At 39.5% G+C, this 22,466-nt stretch overlaps 1 protein-coding gene and 1 pseudogene across 2 annotated transcripts in view; both read right to left on the reverse strand.

Moving 5' to 3' along the window:
- Positions 1–1,905: 1,905 nt before the first annotated feature.
- The window catches only part of FMR1NB (FMR1 neighbor), a 54,422-nt gene continuing 33,861 nt past the window's right edge, over positions 1,906–22,466 (reverse strand). For both annotated transcript variants that reach the window (XM_060408456.1, XM_004022287.6), the window contains 4 exons: positions 19,408–19,548; positions 17,405–17,501; positions 3,504–3,655; positions 1,906–2,061 (listed from right to left, as the gene is read on the reverse strand). In XM_060408456.1, coding sequence (XP_060264439.1) covers positions 2,045–2,061; positions 3,504–3,655; positions 17,405–17,501; positions 19,408–19,548 — 407 coding nt within the window. In that variant the 3' untranslated portion in view covers positions 1,906–2,044. The remainder of the gene's footprint in view (positions 2,062–3,503; positions 3,656–17,404; positions 17,502–19,407; positions 19,549–22,466) is intronic.
- On the reverse strand, positions 7,823–9,253 carry LOC105605668 (proteasome subunit beta type-6-like; annotated as a pseudogene).

The raw sequence follows: 22,466 nt of genomic DNA on the forward strand, positions 1-22,466 counted from the left end.
TATTCCAGTCCACCCTTTTTCTCCTTATTCCTTCTGTTTAGAATCAATCATTCATTGTGATTTCAATTATCATCTATATATTGATGACTTTCAACTTTTATATGCAGCCAGACCTTTCTCCTGTGCTCCAGAACCATATATCTAACTGCCTACTAGTCATATCTACTTGGATGGCCCATAGACACACCCGTGGCTGATTCGTCAATGTATGGCAAAAACCACCACAATATAGTAAATTAGCCTCCTATTAAAATAATTTTTTTAAAAAGAGCTCATCCAAAATGACCCATCTTACCCTGTCAAACTTGCCCTTCTCACTGGTCCAGCTCAGCACCACTATCTTTCCAGTTGGCCCATCATTCAGAAACCTGAAATTCATACTCTCCTTTCAGCATGCTAACTCTTGCCACACATACATTAATCACTAACTCCTATTGATGCTACACACTTAACAGCTCTCAAATCTACCTCTATCCAAAAGTGCCACTATCCCAGCCCAGGCCACACTTTCTCATCCACATTAATACAACAGCTCATAACTGGCTCCCTTGACCCCAATGTTGTTCACTCCCAATTATCCACACAATAGTCAGACTGACTTCTAAGGATTAGCTCTAACCATACCATTCTTTTGCTTGAAATCCATCTTTGTTTCCCTTTGGTCCACAGGATAAAACCCCACCCTTTAATGTGGGTTATAAGTTCTTCTGTTTTAATATCTAAGTCAAAGTTGCTGCACCCCTAAACTGTTTGCAGTGCTTCAAATACTCCATGAAATTTGGCCTTCATATATGAAACATTCCTGCCACTACAGTGACTGCATGGCAAACCCTGTTCAGCCCTCTTATCTTTCATTTTATCTCTTTCTAAAGTCTGGGCCAGTTCCCTTGCCATCTGCTCCCATAGAACTTGGTACTCCTCTTATCACAGCCCTGTCATTACTTCTTTATGTGGCTTCCTCCCCAGTTGGATGGTGAGCTCCTTGAAGGAAAGGTTAAGTCTATCTTGCTCATGACTATGTCCCAAGTACATACTCTGCTAAGTCACTTCAGTTGTGTCCAACTCTGTGCGACCCCATAGACGGCAGCCCACCAGGCTCCCCCGTCCCTGGGGTTCTCCAGGCAAGAACACTGGAGTGGGTTGCCATTTCCTTCTCCAATGCATGAAAGTGAAAAGTAAAAGTGAAGTCGCTCAGTTGTGTCCAAACCTCAGTGACCCCATGGACTGCAGCCTTCCCGGCTCCTCCATCCATGGGATTTTCCAGGCAAGAGTACTGGAGTGTGGTGCCATTGCCTTCTCCGTGTACATACCCTAGCAGGGGCTAAAGCAATGTTTGTTGAATGAATGAGCAACAAGCCCAGGTAAACTTGAGCCCTAGACATTTCAAAGAGGAAAGTAAATCATTAAAAATATCAATTTCTTAAAAAGTCAATTTTATGTATGTCACAGGATGTAACTGTTTTCTTTAAAAAGTAAAAAAAAAAATATATAGTAACAGTATTCTGCTCTGGGCGGTGGATTATGGTTGATTTTTCCCTCTTTCTTCTACATAACCTTTTTACCAAGTTCTCTGTAATGAGTATGTCTTACTTTCAGGGTGGAAAAAATGTTATAAATTATAAACTACAAAGAACACTAGTATAAAATACTTTTACCACTTTTCCTCAAAACAAAGTGTCATATACAGTGAAATTTGATCACTGTTTTTTTCTTCACTTTGCTTGAAGGTGAATAACAAACAGCGTGATATCTCTGCCTTAATTAATACCAACAGAAGTATATATGTTGATAATGTAACCCAAGTTGCGAAAATCCATCACTGTCCAGGACCTGAAATGCAAGCAGTACTTTTCATACGTTTTGAAATTCTATAGAAGCTACTTTTAATAAGAATTTGGATTACGGTTTGATGCACACAAACTAAACTGCAACTTTATTTTATATCTGAAAATAAGCACAACAGAAGTTTTTATCCTTCTAAAACGTTCCACCAGATTTAGATGACTAGGACAGTCTCCTCTGCTCTGAAAGGTATGCGGTCTTCTCAATAGGAAAATAATGCTGTAAGAGAAAAGTAAAGCAGAGTTAAAACAACTTCAAAACTAGTACACGTACATCATACTTTGTTATACAAGGAACTGACTGCAACAAATTTCTCAAACTATATACTGAATGCTACAATTAGTTTATTTTCAGTTTGCCAATATATCATCTTATTACAGTGAGGCATACAAAATATTGATATACTGTAACAAATACCATTATGCTGGCAATTTCTGAATAACAAAGGTAAATCCCATGCCCTGGAGAACTGCCCACAGAAATCAAGTTTTGTTAGTCTACTTATAATGTCGTGTGTACGTGCATATAATATGCATGCGTGTACTGCATTAAAGTTATACAGGGTAATATATAGGTATGTGTAATAATATACATGTATTATTATTATTGTATAAACATGTATTACCTTATATAAGTAATATATCAATTACATACACATATATAATACCTTGAATAAGGATTTTTTTTTCTGATGTAAGTCACTTTTCTTATTCATATAGTCCAAATCTCTATTTTGCAGTTTAATCAACTGAGCAAAGGTTAAGGGACTTACCCAAGCTCCCACTGTAAATAACAGGAAAACTAGGAATAAAGTCAGAATCTCCTGACACTCAGTTTAATGGTCTAGTATTCCACTCTTGCCCTTCTCCATAACTGAGGCTGGAAATTAACACCTCTTATTTGAGTAACACACTGCAATTTTCAAAGCATTTTCACGTATGTTATATTGCTTCAGCTACACACACACACACACACACACACACACAAATATCTCAGCTAAATCAAGAACCTGAAAGGTTACTTGCCCACAGAAACACTAGTTAATGGCCCGAGTCTCCTGACTCTCAATCTAGTCCTCTACTCCTTGAGGAACACTCCTTTTCCCACAGATCATTTTATTCTCACTTGGTCCCTCACAATTACTCTGGGAGAAGGGAATCCAGGCCAAGGCTCGGGGATCTGTAAGTCTACACAAGTGAAGTGAGGCCCACGTAGTCCCTGGTGTGTGATTCTGGGATCCCCTTTCTGAACCTTTTCTAATACTACATTGTGTACCTTTGGGGAGCAGGAAGCTGAAACTAGGATTAGCTAGGATCTAGGATTGGATATGTCATGTAGTCAATACAACATGGAGGCCCATGGCCACTATTATACTTAGCAAGGGTGTCTATTATGGAGCTTCAGAATTAGGGCAAGCAGATTCTATTTCTTTGTTTCCCTGAAGGGCTGAACTACATATACCAAATAGTATGGTACCCAAACAACCTAGCACATTTCTTGTCCACCTTCTTTCCATCCAAATGGTAATAATGACATTATTTCAGAAGCTGATACTCCTGTGGTCCAAACATTTGCAGGATAAAAAAAATAAGTATCAACTGAACCAAGATGAGGATAACAATCAAATGTCAAATACTTCAACTTTAAATCCTTGTCATTACCTATAGTCTCCTGGTCCTTTACGTCACCGTACCCTTCCTCATCCACTGCTGTTTCCAACATTTCAGTATCCCTCTTTCTGTGTTTCTTTCTGTGTTTCTTCAAACGCTTTAAAGCTCTGTTCAATCTTCTTTGTAAAAGACCAGCCCATTTGCTGTAATATTAAAAGTTCAAAGTGAAACTTTATTTCTCAACAGTGATAAAATAATAAATAACAACGGTGGGTTATAAGGAAAAGGTTATTTGGTAACATAACCCTTTACTGTGAGGAGACATTCCACGTCCAAGGGCAGAGAAGCCACAGCAAGACAGAAGGAGGGGCGAAATTGGGACCCAGAGACCCCAAAGAGACTGAGACAGAACTGTGTTGAGTATCTACTGAAGAGGTATGAGTCAGCAGTGGACTGCTGCAGCAACAGGGGCTCTGGGTGCAGTAGACCTGGCTATGGCATAAGCACTCTTGGAAGAAGTCGCCATTAACCCAACCATAGAGCCAGCAGAACTTACACAGGACTGGGGAAACAGACTCTTGGAGGGCACAAATAGAACTTTGTATGCACCAGGACCTAGGAGCAAGGAGCAGTGACCCCACAAGAGACTGATCCAGACTTGCCTGTGAGTGTCCAGGACTCTCCAGCAGAGGTGTGGGTCAGTGGTGGCCTGCTGCAGTGGTGGAGGCACTGAGTGTAGCAGTGTGTGCATGGGACCTTTTGAAGGAGGTCACCATTATCTTCATTACCTCCACCATAGTTTGGCCTCAGGTCAAATAATAGGGAGGGAATATAACACCACTCATCAACAGAAAATTGGATTAAAGATTTATTGAACATGGCCCTGCCCATCAGAACAAGATCCAATTTTCCCCTCAGTCAGTCTCTCCCATCATGAAGTTTCCATAAGCCTCTTATCCTTCTCCATCAGAGGGCAGACAGAATGAAAACCACAATCACAGAAAACTAACAAATCTAATCACATGGACCACAGCCTTGTTTAACTCAATGAAACTATGAGCATTGCTGTGTAGGGCCACCCAAGACAGACAGGTCATGGTGGAGAGTTCTGACAAAACGTGGTCTACTGGAGAAGGGAAAGGCAAACCACTTCAGCAATGTCACCTTATGAACCCCATGAATAGTATGAAAAGGCAAAAAAATAGGACACTGAAAGATGAACTCCCCAGGTGGGTAGGTGCTTAATATGCTACTGGAGATCAGTGGATAAATAATTCCAGAAACAATGAAGAGATGGAGCCAAAGCAAAAACACCACCCAGTTGTGAATATAACTGGTGAGAGAAGCAAGGTCTGATGCTGTAAAGAGCAATACTGCATAGGAACCTGGAATCTTAGGTCCATGGATCAAGGCAAATTGGAACTGGTCAAACAGGAAATGGCAAGAGTGAACGTTGATTTAGGAATCGGCAAACTAAAATGGACTGGAATGGGAGAATTTGACTCAGATGACCATTATATCTACTACTGTGGGCAAGAATCCCTTAGGAGAAATGGAGTAGCCATCACAGTCAATAAAAGAGTCCAAAATGCAGTAATGACAAAATGATCTGTTTGTTTCCAAGGAAAACCATTCAGTATCACAGTAATCCAAGTCAATGACCTGACCAGTAATGCTGAAGAAGCTAAATGATTCTATGGAGACCTACAAGACCTTTTAGAATTAATACCCAAAAAAGATGTCACTTTCACTATAGCAGACTGGAATGCAGAAGTAGGAAGTTAAGAGACACCTGGAGTAACAGGCAAATTTGGCCTTGGAGTACAGAATGAAGCAGGGCTAAGGCTAATAGAGTTTGGCCAACAGAACACACTGATCATAGCAAATACTATCTTCCAACAACACAAGAGAAAACTTTACATGTGGACATCACCAGATGGCCAACACCGAAATGAGATTGACTGTGGCTTAGATCATGATCTCCTTATTGCCAAATTCAGACTTAAATTGAAGAAAGTCGGGAAAATCACTAGACCATTCAGCTATGACCGAAATCAATCCCTTACGATTGTACAGTGGAAGTGGAAAATGAAACTTAAGGGACTAGATCTGACAGACAGAGTGCCTTATGAACTATGGGCGGAGATTTGTGACATTGTACAGAAGACAGGGATCAAGACCATCCACAAGAAAAAGAAATGCGAAAAAGCAAAATGGCTCTTTGAGGAGGCCTTACAAATCACTGTGAAAAGAAGAGAAGGGAAAAGCAAAGGAGAAACGGAAAGATATACCCATTTGAATGCAGAGTTCAACGAATAGCAAGGAGATATAAGAAAGCCGTCCACAGTAATCAGTGCAAAGAAATAGAGGAAAACAACAGAATGGGAAACACTAGAGATCTCTTCCAGAAAATTAGATACACCAAGGGAATATTTCATGCAAAGATGGGCTCAATAAAGGACAGAAATGGTATGGACCTAACAGAGGCAGAAGATATTAAGAAGAGGTGGCAAGAATACACAGAAGATCTGTATAAAAAAGATCTTCATGACCCAGATAATCACGACGGTGTGATGACTCACCTAGAGCCAGATATCCTGGAATGTGAAGTCAAGTGGGCCTTAGGAAGCATCACTACGAACAAAGCTAGTGGAGGTGATGGAATTCCAGTTGAGCTATTTCAAATCCTGAAAGATGTTGCTGTGAAAGTGCTGCACCCAATATGCCAGCAAATTTGAAAAACTCAGCAGTGGCCACACTGGAAAAGGTCAGTTTTCATTCCAATCCCAAAGAAAGGCAATGTCAAAGAATGCTCAAACTACTGCACAATTGCAGTCATCTCACACACTAGTAAAGTAATGCTCAAAATTCTCCAAGCCAGGCTTCAACAACACGTGAACCGTGAACTTCCAGATGTTCGAGCTGGATTTAGAAAAGGCAGAGGAACCAGAGATCAAACTGCCAACATCTGCTGGAATATCGAAAAAGCAAGAGAGTTCCAGAAAAAATATCTATTTCTGCTTTATTGGCTATGCCAAAGCCTTTGACTGTGTGGAACACAATAAACTGGAAAATTCTGCAAGAGATGGAAATACCAGACCACGTGACCTGTCTCTTGAGAAATCTGTATGTAGAACTGAACATGGAATAGCAGACTAGTTCCAAATCAAGAAAGAAGTACGGCAAGGCTGTATACTGTCACCCTGCTTATTTAGCTTCTAGGCAGAGTAAATCATGAGAAACACTGGGCTGGATGAAGCACAAGCTGGAATCAAGATTGCCAGGAGAAATAACAATAACATCAGATACTCAGATGACACCACTCATATGGCAGAAAGTGAAGAAGAACTAAAGAGCCTCTTGATGAAAGAGAAAAAGGAGAGTGAAAAAGTTGGCTTAAAGCTCAATATTCAGAAAACTAAGATCATGGCATCCGGTCCCATCATTTCAGAGCAAATAGATGGGGAAACATTGGAGACAGCGATAGACTTTATTTTGGGGAGCTCCCAAATCACTGCAGATGGTGACTGCAACCATGAAAATAAAAGACGCTTGCTCCTTGGAAGAAAAATTATGACCAATCTAGACAGCATATTAAGGAGCTGAGACATTACTTTGCCAATAAAGGTCTGTCTAGTTATGGTTTTTCCAGTAGTCATGTATGGATGTGAGAGTTGGACCATAAAGAAAGCTGAGCACTGAAGAATTGATGCTTTTGAACTGTGGTGTTGGAGAAGACTCTTGAGATTCCCTTGGACAGCAAAGAGATCCAACAAGTCTATCCTAAAGGAAATCAGTCCTGGGTGTTCATTGGAAGGACTGATGTTGAAGCTGAAACTCCAATACTTTGGCCACCTGATGCGAAGAACTGATTCACTGGAAAAGACCCTGATGCTGGGAAAGATTGAAGGTGGGAGGAGAAGGGGACAACAAAGGATGAGATGGTGGGATGGCATCACCATCTCAATGGACATGAGTTTGAGTAAGCTCTGGGAGTTGGTGATGGACAGGGAGGCCTGGCATGCTGCAATCCATGGGGTCACAAAGAGTCAGACACGACTGAGCGACTGACCTGAACTGCACCTTTTTTATGGAGTGTGACTTTCTATCTTGGATACTTTTATATATTTTTATTAGACTATGTGCCCCTTGAAAGCACACACCATGAATCTGATTCACCTTTTTGCCCTTCATAGCACCCAACAGAAGGCCTGGAATCAATATATTCTTGAATGAATTTTAAGTTCTTTTTTTTTTTTCTCACTAACAGAATGAATTTTAAGGTCATTTTTTTTTTCTCACTGACAAACTGTTTATTGAATTTTGCAGCAATATGAGGTGTCTCTTATTGTATCTTAGAATCTCAAGATTCAGAGAGGTGGTAAAGTGGCATTGGTGGAATTTGGGACTCTGATCTCCCAGAAGTACCTGCCACTCTACCCCTGATTCCTCAATGGCTGCCAGGTGGATCACCCCTCCACTGGAGCCATCCTGCTCCATTTCCAAAGTGAGAGCACTGGCAGTGAACTGCAGGCATTCTTCCTTGGTCATGCCTTCCTTTTGGGTAGCACTGACACAGCCAAAGATATAGGAGCTCCCGGAGCCCCCAGTGGCAAAGGACTGTTGTACTATCATACTCCTCATGGGCACTGAGTACACCTACCCCCCTTCTTGGGGGTTCCAGCCGGCAATGATTATTTCTGTCATCAGGTCTTCTTGGTATCAGTAACACATTTCCTTAAAGAGGCTGGCTGCCATGTATACCAGCAGAGGCTCATTCAGCTCAATGCTGCAGAAACCAAGCTGATAAGTGACTCCATCAGCTACTGCCTGGGTATCAGCTGCTGAGCCTGAGTGGCAGCAGAAAATACAGTCATGAATAGGGGTTGTGAAACATGGTCACAAACAGGGGTCAGCTTGTCACTCACTCGATAGGTGATGTATGACCCAGTGGTTGATCTGCAGTCAGTTCCTAGAACCACCCCCTCAGCAAACTGCATGACCGTGACAGTGGTCCCTGTGGAAACTTCCCTGTTTTCCCAGTCAGAGGCAATGGCTTCAGGCCCCCAGGATGGTGCCTGCCCGGCTCCCCAGGGAACACTAAGGTGGTCTCCATCTTCCTCTCCCGGTATTGCCCAAATTTTAAGTTCTTGAATGATATAATGAGATGAAATAATGCTGTTTTAGGGAGACAAGCCTGGCTGGATGTAACAGGGTGAATTAGAAGGAGAGTAGATGAGGAATCCATGTATATGTCCAAATTAGCTTGGCAAACATCCTTACTCACTCCCTCCATGTGAAAGGCACAGCCATACTTTCCTATTGAAGTACCAGGGAAGTTCTCCAGGACCTAACTCCTAGCCATCTTCCAAACTCCACTTGCAGCCCAATTCCAGTTATTGTCTCTCTTGTGTAAATTATTTGGATTGGATGCATCATCTCAATGTTCTCCTCAGTTTCCAATTCTGCATTTGCATTTGAATGCCAGCTAGCTTCCTGTTACAGACTGAATGTTTGTGTTCCTAAAATTCATGTTGAAGCCCTAGCTCCCAGTATGGTTGCATTTGAAGACAGTACCTCTAGGGAATACTTAAGGCTCAATCAAGTCATAAAGGTGGGGTGCTGATCAGTAAAATTAATGTCAGTATAAAAATAATAAATTTTTGTTTTACTAAAAATCAGAGTGCCTGCTCATCTTACTCTCACACACATCATGGAAAGGCCATGTGAGCACACAAAGAGAAGGTGGCCATCTGCAAACCAGGAGGAGAGCCCTCACCAGAAACCAAATCAGCTGGCATCTTGATCACTGACTTCTAGCCTACAGAACCTTGAGAAAATAAATGCCTATTGTTTAAGCCAACTGTGGTATTTTGCTATGACAGCACTGGAAGACTAATACATTATGCCCTTCTTTTGCACCTCGGGAAACCACTTACTTATTACGACAGCAGGTGCCAACAGGACTAGGCCTGGACTAAGCTGTGACTATCAAATATGAGAAGAGGTGAATCCCCAATTCATCCCAAAGGAAACCAAAAAAAAAAAAAAAATGACAGGGAGTCTAAAAGAATAGAATTACATATTAAAGATAAAGGAAAGTAAATAGTCACAGATGATTCCCAGGATTCTAGCCTGAGAGACAAAAGAAATCACTGATAGAAATGAATAGGTGTCAAGGGGAGATGATTTGGGAGAAAAAGTCTAGTTTTGCACACATTGCATTAAATGCAGTTAGAAATACAAAACAGGTAGAGGTGATTTCAGGATGTATGAGTCATTTATCCAGAGAAACCCAGAACACTATGTTCAAAAAGGACTTCAGAAATTAACTCAATTCTCTACTCTAATATTATGAGAAAATCAACATCAAAAGAAGCTCACTATAAAATTGGTAGTAAAGGCAGAACTAGAACAAAGATCTTTTAAAATACTCTTCCTGCTACATACTTGTAATATTTTCTAATAGATAAGAATAAGGCTTTGGGAGACAACCACAGTTGGGAAAACAAAGAAAACCAAACTGAGGTGGATCAGAATGGGAAGGGGAACAATGAAATCCAAGGAAGGAAACTTTCAAAAAGGGAGCAGTCAACAGTGTACTTATGTGATAAAAATGTCAAGTCAGATGGAAATTCAGAAAAGGTCACTGCATTTTGCAATGAGGTTATTAGTTACTTGGCAACAAATTCTTCCTTTTAATAGTACCTAATATCCTAGAATTTTCTTAAATGCTGCCCTTGGAGTCCTTGCAATAAGAACACCTCGGACATATAATCCGCATATAATGAGGTTCTCTTATTATTTCAATAACTAAATTACCTTTAATGGGGTCCAATAAGAACTGGTGTTATGTGAATTTCAAATCTATAGTGACTCATGTTCAAGAAGGGTTCCAGTTGCTCACTTTCTCATCTGATCATATTTTATCAAAGTTCTTAGAGCCCAGCAATACTTTTTATAGACTCTATTTCCTTTCTTTGAATTCATGTCTATAATCCTAGGAACTTCAAACCTTTCAGCAGTTGGCTAATTACTGCATAAACCTTTCCAAAATAACATTACTAATTATATTGTACAGTATAATGAGACAAACAAACATGGGGATTTGAAAATATAAATGCTCATTTTTAAAATTCAATGGGTCATGATTTTTAGGCAGTTTTTGGCATATTTATTCCCAATTCTTTACCTCCCATTCTATGAAAGTAAGTGGTAATAAGACTGTCTACATAATGAAAACCACATTATAATACAGAGAATCACTCAGCAGGATTTGTCTAAATGTAGAAATTTTCAGTAGCAGCCATCTGGCAAGCAGCAACACTGAAAGAGTATGGGGGATGTGCTATTTACATCATCTGTGTATCAGATGATCTACAATCTTAAAAAACACTGTTTTATTAGTTGAAAGAAACATAGTCTTGTCATTTTCACACTGAGTGCTGAATTTTCTTAATTTGAGGTTACAAATTCAATCTGATAGGAAGAAAAAGAACATGAAAATACATTTCATCTGATTTGAACAGGCATTGCATTACAGTGTTTGAATCTTTCCCCTTGCCAAAGCTATGTATACACTCAAGTATCATATCCCTATATAATAAACAGATGTTTAACTGGCATATAAATACAGATTAAACTTTATATAAAAACAGGTAAATATTAGAAGCTAAATTCGCACTTGAAACTACTGTTCTTGGCACTCTACAACTATAACAGGAATAATTCAGCCACTCGCCTTCTCTCTCACTCTAGACCCCCACCTGCTTCCTTTTGTCCCAATCCACCTGATATTTTTGCTTTTCATCTCTATGTAAGTCTTAAGTCTACCAGTGACACTTAAACCTAATGAAGCTTCTGATCCCTATTAATGAGAATAAAAATAGATCTTACATAACCTTTGAGGACATAATGAATTTCAAAATGCATCTTATATATAAGTTAATAAGTCTATCCCTAGCAAATTCTTAGAAAGCTTTTCACTAATATTCTCTGCTCCCTATTGTATATGTGAACCAGTTCAAACTAGCTTCTCTGTTTACATTTGAACTCAAGTCAAGTAGAAGTAAACTACACACACAAAATAAGTAAACTACAGATTCAGTTATAGATTATTAAAGGGGCAAAGTTCAGCCACTCTTGCTAAGAAATGACAGGCATTTAAGGGGTCTACATTATTAGGGAGACTACATCTGAATGTAATGAATTCTGTGGGGGAGCCCCCTTCCCACCTAGCCCAAATGTTGTTCTCCCTTCAGAAATTTAGCTCAAATAGCATCTCCATCATGGAGCCCACCTGCTCTCTTCCATTCAACCTGATCCCCAATGCCTCAGAACTTTTACAAGTCACTGTCACCACTCATTTTAATCCTTAATTATATTCCACCTTTTATTGTTCTTAGTGTGTCATGATTGGGATTTATTTTAAGGTATATTAATTCCTCAAAATGAAAATCCATCTCTTAAGACATTTCTGTATCCTAATATCTAGCATAAGTAGTGACCGAATATGGTCAATTGTAGAAAGCATGAATTAGACATTAAAAACGAAATGCATTTGTCTTTGGAAAGTGACTATTCTCTTTACATAAACTGCTTTCATTTCTCCCCTCTCTTCATATTATTTCTTATTTTTCATCCCTCCAACTCTTGCAGGTTGTTAGCTCCTTAGGTTGGGGCTTTCCCGGTAGCCTAGATGGTAAAGAATCCTCCTGCAATGCAAGAGACCTAGGTTCAATCCCTGGGTTGGGAAGATACCCTGAAGGAGAGCATGGCAATCCACTCCAGTATTCTTGCCTGGAGAGTCTCCATGGACAGAGAAGCCTGGCGGGCTACAGTCCATGGGGTCATAAAGAGTTAGATATGACTGAGCTACTAAGTACAACATAGCTCTCCTTAGGTTGCTGGTGGTTGTTTAGTTACTAAGTCATGTCTGACTCTTTGAGACCCCATGGACTGTATCCTGCCAGGCTTCTCTGTCCATGGGATTCTCCAGGCAAGAATAATGGAGTGGGTAGCCATTCCCTTCTCCAGGGGGAATCTTCTCTGAGATGGAAAACAGAAAGTGAGTTAATGGGATAGCTCTAAAAAGACACCTTGCCCCCAAAAGAAGGATTTAGCAGACTTTGGCCTTCATTTAAACTCCTTGTTTGCTATCAAGGATAGGATCTGTAGTCTAACACAATGATTGCCTTTGACTCTAAAATCAGCTTATCAGGAAAAACTGCCAGTGCCCCATCCACCCTCAGCCATCCATTGTTCCTGAAACTTCAGCTAAGCAGCAAGCTGAAACTGACACCTGCTCTGAGGCTGCAATGAACAGCTCAGGACAACTGAAGGTACCTACTACTATATTATACAAAATAGTAAAATAAGTAAGTAAATAAATAAATCATAGTAAACCAAAGTTTATAGTGTTCAATATATACATGCTACTCACATTGTTTAAGTCTCTCAAGCAGTTTGTTTATTATCTAAAAAGAAGAATATATATTCCTATCAAGGGATAATCCTCTGGAATTCATTTTAGAGAAAAATCCAGTGTACTTTAACATCCCCATACCTTGGCAGAGGAACACTAGGAGGGGCCATAACAGAGGTATTATACAAGGCAGAATATATCAGACACTCTATAAATTGCTTGGCAAAATGCTAGCTCTGATGCTGTAAGAGCAATATTGCATAGGAACCTGGAATGTTAGGTCTATGAATCAAGGCAAATTGGAACTGGTCAAACAGGAAATGGCAAGAGTAAACGTTGACATCTTAGGAATCCGCGAACTACAATGGACTGGAATGGGTGAATTTAACTCAGGTGACCATTATATCTACTACTGTGGGTAGGAATCCCTCAGGAAAAATGGAGTAGTCATCATAGTCAACAAAAGAGTCCAAAATGCAGTACTTGGATGCAATCTCAAAAAAGACAGAATGATCTCTGTTCGTTTCCAAGGCAAACCACTCAATATCATGGTAATCCAAGTCTATGTCCCAACGAGTAATGCTGAAGAGCTGAAGCTTAATGGTTCTATGAAGACCTACAAGACCTTTTAAAACTAACACCCAAAAAAGATGTCCTTTTCATTATAGGGGACTGGAATGCAAAAGTAGGAAGTCAAGAATCACCTGGAGTAACAGGCAAATTTGGCTTTGGAGTACAAAATAAAGCAGGGCTAAGACTTACAGAGTTTTGCCAAGAGAATGCACTGGTCATAGCAAACACCCTCTTCCAACAACACAAGAGGAGACTCTACACATGGACATCACAAGACGGTCAACATCGAAATCAGATTGATTATATTCTTTGCAACCAAAGATGGAAAAGCTTTATACAATCTCCAAAAACAAGACTGGGAGCTGAATGTGGCTTAGATCATGAACTCCTTATTGCCAAATTCAGACTTAAATTGAAGAAAGTCGGGAAAATCACTAGACCATTCAGCTATGACCTAAATCAATCCCTTACGGTTATACAGTGGAAGTGGGAAATAATACTTAAGAGACTAGATCTGATAGAGTGCCTGATGAACTATGGATGGAGGTTCATGACATTGCACAGGAGACAGGGATCAAGACCATCCAGAAGAAAAAGAAATGCAAAAAAGCAAAATGGCTCACTGAGGAGGCCTTAAAAATCACTGTGAAAAGAAGAGAAGGGAAAAGCAAAGGAGAAACGGAAAGATATACATACCCATTTGAACGCAGATTTCCAAAGAAGAGCAAGTAGAGATAAGAAAGCCATCCTCAGTGATCCGTGCCAAGAAATACAGGAAAACAACAGAATGGGAAAGACTAGAGATCTCTTCAAGAAAATTAAGAGATACCAAGGGAACATTTCATGAAAAGAAAATCTCAATAAAGGACAGAAATGGTATGGACCTAACAGAAGCAGAAGATATTAAGAAGAACTGGCAAGAATACATGCTTGGGGCTGGTGCACTGGGACAACCCAGAGGGATGGTACGGAGAGGGAGGAGGGAGCAGGGTTCAGGATGGGGAACACGTGTATACCTGTGGCGGATTCATGTTGATGTATAGCAAAACCAATACAATATTGTAAAGTAATAAAAAAATTAATCTTAATAAATTAAAGAAAAAAAAGAAAAAGAACACACAGAAGAAATATACAAAAACGATCTTCACAAACCAGATAATCATGATGGTGTGATCACTCACCTAGAGCCAGACATCCTAGAATGCAAAGTCAAGTGGGCCTTAGGAAGCACCACTTGGAACAAAGCTAGTGGAGACGATGGAATTCCAGTTGAGCCATTTCAAATCCTAACAGATTGCTGTGAAAGTGCAGCACTCAATATGCCAGCAAATTTGGAAAACTCAGCAGTGGCCTCAGGCCTGGAAAAGGTCAGTTTTCATTCCAATCCCAAAGAAAGGCAATGCCAAAGAATGCTCAAACTACTGCACAACTGCACTCATTTCACACGCTAGTAAAGTAATGCTCAAACTTCTCCAACCAGGCTTCAACAACACATGAATTGTGAACTTCCAGATGTTCAAGCTGGTTTTAGAAAAGGCAGAAGAACTGGAGATAAAATTGCCAACATCCGTTGGATCATCAAAAAAGCAAGAGAGTTCCAGAAAAACATCTATTTCTACTTCATTGACTATGCCAAAGCCTTTGACTGTGTGGATCACAATAAACTGTGGAAAATTCTGAAAGAGATGGGCATACCAGAACACCTGACCTGCCTCCAGAGAAATCTGTATGCAGGTCAGGAAGCAACAGTTAGAACTGGACGTGGAACAACAAACTGGTTCCCAATAAGAAAGGGAGTATGTCAAGTCTGTATATTGTCACCCTGTTTATTTAACTTATATACAGAGTACATCATGAGACATGCCGGGCTGGATGAAGCACAAGCTGGAATCAAGATTGCCAGGAGAAACATCAATGACCTCAGATATGCAGATGACACAACCCATACGGCAGAAAGCAAAGAGGAACTAAAGAGCCTCTTGATGAAAGAGAAAGAGGACAGTGAAAATGTTGGCTTAAAGCTCAATATTCAGAAAACTAAGATCATGGCATCTGGTCCCATCACTTCATGACAAATAGATGGGGAAACAGTGGAAACAGTGATAGACTGTTTTGGGGGGCTCCCAAATCACTGCAGATGGTAACTGCAGCCATGAAAATAAAAGACACTTACTCCTTGGAAGAAAAGTTATGACCAACCTAGACAGTATATTAAAGAGCAGATTAAAAAAAAAAAAAGAGCAGAGATATCACTTTGCCAACAAAGGTATGTGTAGTAAGGCTATGGTTTTTCCAGTAGTCATGTATGGATGTGAGAGTTGGACCATAAAGAAAGCTGAGCACTGAAGAACTTATGCTTTTGAACTGTGGTGTTGGAGAAGACTCTTGAGAGTCCCTTGGTCTGCAAGGAGATCCAAGCAGTCCATCCTAAAGTAGATCGGTCCTGAGTGTTCATTGGAAGGACTGATATTGAAGCTGGAACTCCCAATACTTTGGCCACCAGATGCAAAGAACTGACTCATTTGAAAAGACCCTTATGTTGGGAAAGATTGAAGGCGGGAGAAGGGGACGACAGAGGATGGGATGATTGGATGTCATCACTGACTCAATGGACATGAATTTGGGTAAACTCCGGGAGTTGTTGATGGACAGGGAGGCCTGTTGTACCGCAGTCCATGGGGTCACAAAGAGTCAGATATGACTGACTGAACTGAACTGAATCCTAGCCACCTATTTCTAAGAAATAATATTTCAGTTTTACTCATGGGTTTTCTTTTACATGAACACAAGCTCTCAAGGGAAGATGAAAGTGTCAAAGATTCTACCCCTATTCCCATTCACCTGTGAAAAGAAACAAAAGAAATAAGCCTAGGAATAGAGATAACTCACTCAGTATAGGAAACTAAGTAAAAACTGAGAAAAAAATTGACAGTTATATGCAAACTGGAAAAGCTGAAAGAAAGGCTGTGATCCAACAGTGTCTTCAAATTTGTCTGAGAAAGTTATGAAAGCATGAGAACTTTTAAATCAATATACAACTGCCTTCCAGGCTAGCCATCTCCAACCACTGTATTCCTTTATTTGTTCAAATACTCATTTATTCAACAAAAATATATTAAGCATCCACTGTATCTGAGGCACTTTGCTATAAATTGAAAATACAATGAGGAAGATGACAGATTCACTAGACTTAAAAAAAAGGTACAGAAAAGAAAAAAGACAGAATCTTTATGCAAAATAAGGTAACGTGTATAGTCTAAATCTTCCAGTGAAATCTAACTCGAATAGAAACATAAAAGATGCTTAATCTTCAACAGGCATTTTATCAGAAAATTTAATAGGTACTTGTTCTCAGGGTTGTGCTAGTGCCAACCTTGCACTTGCACAAACCTGACAGTGAGCACCTCACTCACTCCATCTTAGTCCTGGCCCTGCTCTCTACCTCTACACACTCTCTGTCTCAGTAGGCGGGAAGCTGTTTCAAAAAAAAAAAAAAAAAACTTACAAGCATCATGCCAACAGCCCACTGGGATTTTGATAAGAAATCTGATACAAATTGGCTTGAAGTCAGATCAAGGCTTTCAAACCCAATAGTAGATGACCATCTATTATATGGAGAGTAGCGCTTCTGGGAATCCTTCTGATTTGCAGTTAACCACCTCTACTCCACATACCCTCACCTCGCTGATTTATTTTTCCTTTCAATTGGGATTTTGTTTTGTTTGATGAGGGAATGTACAAATTAGGACATGCAAGAGGATGTCTTAAATGGGTGGAAAAATTAAAATAGCATGCATTAAGAAATATTCTGGTAACTTAACTTTTTCCCAAGCTACCTTGTTAAGCAAAATGGACCGAAACGTAATCCCTGTACTTTTGAAGCTATGAATGAATGTGTCTACACAGGAATGCTCAAGTATACTCAGCAATTGGCAAATAAAAGTTGTTTGCTTACCTCCTCCAGCAAAAAGAGCAGCAATAAATGGGCAGACATCCCAGGAATATCATGCTCATCACACCAAACCCAAACATCCGGAACATCTGCGTAGGCTCTGGTGGTTTAATTATATCCTGTTACTTTTATGACTTAAGCAAGAGAAGCAAATCTGAGCTCTTTCATAAAGTCTTTATTTAAAAAACTATTAGTTAATAAAGTAAAATGAGATATTCTTACATGGCAGGTAAATATCATTGGTACTCTATAAACAGCAGGAGTTTATGAAATGTTCTAGGAACACAACTAAAGGTTCAGTTTGTGTGTTCTCTCCAATGGACATGATTTAGCAACTGAACAACAACCCCAAAGGAAGCCTTAACAAAACAATCCTGTTTCTGTTAATATACTAGATTATTACTATTCAGACTATATATGTTTCTTCCTGTGATGTAAGCATGTTTTTTCCTTGGCCATATGTTATACATTCTTGAATACTCAGGGAGTGAATCAATCTATGAATAGCTAACTTGATAAAGGAATGGTTTCTTAAATGTTTACTTCTAAATATAAAACATTATATTAAATGAAAAATCAAGAATTTGTAGGTGATTAAGTATATTTTATTCTTATATTCATTGGGAAATGCATTCTAATATGATTGGGGGATTGTAAGTCATGGTTCAATTTTTCCCTCTACAAGAATCAAATGTTTTTTTCACACATAATATAAAGACTAAATCAATGAATGAATTATAACACCATGTGACACTGTTAAAACTGTAATACTATATTCACGATAGAGTTTAGGTTTATATCATTAATACTAGATGCTCAACGATTGAATGCAGAGAAGGCAATGGCAACCCACTCCAGTACTCTTGCCTGGAAAATCCCATGGGCGGAGGAGCCTGATAGGCTGCAGTCCATGAGGTCGCATAGAGTCGGACACGACTGAAGTGACTTAGCAACAGCAGCAGCAGCAACAATTGAATGGGGCCTATATTAACCTAAGACACTGTTCTGTATGCATTTTTAGTACCATTTGTTAGTGCTTAATCATATCAATCAAATATATCCATCAAGGGACCAACTGGTAGTATGTCCCCACTATCCAAATGAAGGAGCAAAAGCAGATGGTCTGGTGCTCAAAACATTGTAAAGAAAAAAAAATCTTAAGAGAAGAATCTAATTCATAAACAAAATAACAAAGAAAGAAACTGATCAACAGACTTAACAAGAAACATTCAATTTACTGTTACATACTGAGATGTTGAAGAAAAAGATAAATGAGAAGAATTCTACTCAGGAAGAGAAGGTGGGAAGAGAAAGTAAGCTAAGGCATGCCTGACTGGTATTGTCTCCCAGGCACATGGATGGTTACATCTTGTAAAGCCTGTGATCTGTGGGAGAAGATAGTGACTAAAACAAACTCAAAATGCAACAGTTAGGACTTCCCTGGTGGTCCAGTGATTAAGGGGCTTCCCCGTTGGATCAGCAGTAAAGAATCCACCTGTAAGGCAGGAGATGCAGGAGATGCGAGTTGGATCCTGGGTAGGGAAGATCCCTGGAGGAGGAAATGGCTACCCACTTCAGTATTCTTGCCGGGAAAATCCCATGGACAGAGGATCCTGGTGGGCTACAGCCCATGGGATCACAAAAGGTCAGACACAACTGACTGAGCAACTGAGCATGCAGGCACCAGCGGTTAAGACTCCATTCTTCCAATGCAGGGCATGTGGATTTGATCCCTGTTCAGAAACTAACATCCCACATGCCACTTGGCCGAAAAATTGTAATAAACACAACAACAAAAACCCGCCATAGTCACACCTAAGAACTAAGCAGAAACAGCTCATGAATAGAGGTCTCCAGGCCTTTCTATAGATGGTAGTATTGCTCTAGGGCTGGGAGCCTCCTTTAAGGGTTAAGCTAAGAGATCCAACAGTAAACATATGCCATTGTGACCTGTTTATTCAATTTTAAAAAACAGAAATATAATAAATGTAAAAGGATTAACTTACTGTCTCTCAGCGGGGCAAAACAGCTAACCGTAGTGGTCTTGAGTGAAGAATAACAGCATTTGTATTTCAAACATTCATCCTTGCTAAGATCTTGCCCCTGCTTGCAAGGCTTTAGCACCTGACCCTCCACTGGAACGCATGCTTTTAGAAACAAAATGCAAGAAAGAGATTTCAGCATGGTTAATAAGCACTCCCCCTAAATTAAATAATTATGAAAGACAAAAACAAAGAAAAAACAAACCAGCTTGTACATTTAAAGAAAAGATTGAATGGCATATATAAATAGTAATGAATGCTGAAAAAATAAAAGTTATCACAAAATTACTTCACGTCACATTTCCAATTCTAGATGAACTCCAGAAAAATATAAATTGTTAACAGATCATTGGTAAGGTAGTTTTAAAATTACTTTAAACATAAGTTGAGCAGTAGTGATACAAATATAACACAGAACAGAAGGTGTTAAATAGCTAGAACAGGCCAAATGCCTTTAAAACTAACACCTTGTTAAAAGAATACCACAGATACCCTCTTATTCAATGTTACTAAGCTACAGAAATGTACTGAATTTATCAATGAAAATGAATGCAAGTAAAATTCACACCATTCACTGCTAGAAAATAAAGTAATATTATTGGCATCAACCTAGTTTCTGTCAACACTTAATCATATTGGCACTGAAATATGTTTTAAGATTCTTCCTTTTGGCCTTAAGTTACAACTCTAATTCTGAAACAACTCTAATTCTGAATAGGCAATAATTTATGGCATGAATACCAAGATTCATGCAACTACAGTAAGTTCATACATAACTGAATCTGTAAGATTCACAAGCTCAAATAGCTGATTTTTTTTAAGACATCCTGCTTTATATGAGAAACAAATGACAACTAAATAGGCAGATATCAGATTTTTATTCAAAAAGAAAACCTCTACAGTATGGCTTAAGGTCAGCATAGAATCAATCTCCAATATTATCAACAACTACAGACTTAGAAAAGTAGTTAAGTGATGTTTGGGCGTCCCTGGTCTCTCACAGGTTAAAGCATCTTCCTGCAATGTGGGAGACCTGGGTTCGATCCCTGGGTCAGAAAGTGCCCCTGGAGAAGGAAATGGCAACCCACTCCAGTATTCTTGCCTGAAGAATCCCAAGGACGGAGGAGCCTGGTAGGCTACAGTTCATGGGGTTGCAAAGAGTTGGACATGACTGAGGGACTTCACTCACTAAGTGATGTTTTACAATCAGTCTAAAGCACTTCAACATCAGCAAAAAACAACATAATGGTTATATTATTACCTCCTGGTATGTTCTTATTATATTCCGCTTCTTTAAAGATTGACAATTCCTGAAGCTCAGGTAAAAATAATAACAGCTACCATTCATTAGTCATCTATTTGGGCCAAGTATCTTGCTTTATACATATTATTTCTAATCTTCACAACAAACTCTTAAAATTGGTTTTATAATCTCCAGTTTTAAAATTAAGAAATAAAAGATCAGAGGAACTTGTGCGAGGTTACAAATTTAATACATTACTGGTTGGCCTGGATACTCATTTCCCAAACATTTTAGACATGTGAGAGATTAGCCTACTTTGTTGTTATACTCTAAACAGGTTGTTCTTCAATCTTGCCAGGCCCAGAGTGCCTCTCCTCCCCAGGATGGACTGCATCTGGAATACCATGTGCAGTCCTGGACATCACACACTCAAGAAAGAGTGACAACTGTCAGGCTCTGGTCAGAGAGCTGATGAACTTCCTGTGTGCTGAGTTCCTTACTATTGCTGCTACTGCTAAGTTGCGTCAGTCGTGTCGTGTCCAACTCTGTGCGACTCCATAGACGGCAGCCCACCAGGCTCCCCTGTCCCTGGGATTCTCCAGGCAAGAACACTGGAGTGGGTTGCCATTTCCTTCTCCAATGCATGAAAGTGAAAAGTGAAAGAGAAATCGCTCAGTCGTGTCTGACTCTTAGCAACCCCAGGGACTGCAGCCTACCAGGCTCCTCCGTCCATGGGATTTTCCAGGCAAGAGTACTATTGGTATTGTTCAAAGACCACTTTCCAAGAATGAAAATCATACAAGAAAAGATTTTAAATCATAGAAGAGACTGGGCTAGATCATCTGTAAGGTCCCTTCTAATGCTGGGCTTCTGTTATTTTATATCTAAATTAGTATCTGGAGTTTATGCCAGATATTAAAATTAGCTTTCAGATTCAAATCACTAATTTTGAATAATAAAAAGGTAGAACAATTTTTATCAGCTATAAGTATATGATTTTGTCCAAAGGGAGGAGGACTATGGGACCTCTCAAGGTTCCCTGTCTGTCTCAACATTATCATTTAAATCTGCAAAAGATGAATCTATTACTCTGCATGCATGCTAAGTTGCTTCAGTCATGTCTGACTCTTTGTGACCCCATGGACTGTAGCCTGCCAGGCTCCTCTGTCCATAGGATCCTCCAGGCAAGAATGCTGGAGTGGGTTGCTATGCCTACCAAAATACTAAAAACAGTCTAACAATGAAATGACAGTCTTTTTGCTAGTGCTTATGTGGGACGGATATTCATTTTTAGTTACATAAGGGAAGAAATATATTGGCTAAAAGTATTTTATATTTTATGAACTTTTTTTCTTTTTTGAGAATAAGGTATGTACATTTTATAAGTACTAATATTTAATCACTGTTGAAAGATGTGAATCAACCTGTGCTGTGCTTAGTCTCTCAGTCATGTTCGACTCTTTGCGACCCCATGGACCGTATCCTGCCAGGCTCCTCTGTCCATGGATTTTTCCAGGCAAGAATACTAGAGTGGGTTGATATGCTCTCCTCCAGATCTTCCCAACCCACGTCTCCCATATTGCGGGTGGATTCTTAACTGTCTGAGCCAGCAGGGAAGCTCTGAATCAATCTAGGTAAGATATTTCTCTTAAAATGGGACAGTTTGATTTTACTGGGCAAAAACATCAATTTATAAATTGGTTTTCACTCAACTTACTGCACTAGGTTGGAGGAGTATTTCATAAATGCAGATATTTTATTTTGACTATTTTTAAAGGTG

Source organism: Ovis aries, chromosome X, assembly GCF_016772045.2.
Source record: "Ovis aries strain OAR_USU_Benz2616 breed Rambouillet chromosome X, ARS-UI_Ramb_v3.0, whole genome shotgun sequence".
NCBI classification, from domain to species: Eukaryota; Metazoa; Chordata; class Mammalia; order Artiodactyla; family Bovidae; genus Ovis; species Ovis aries.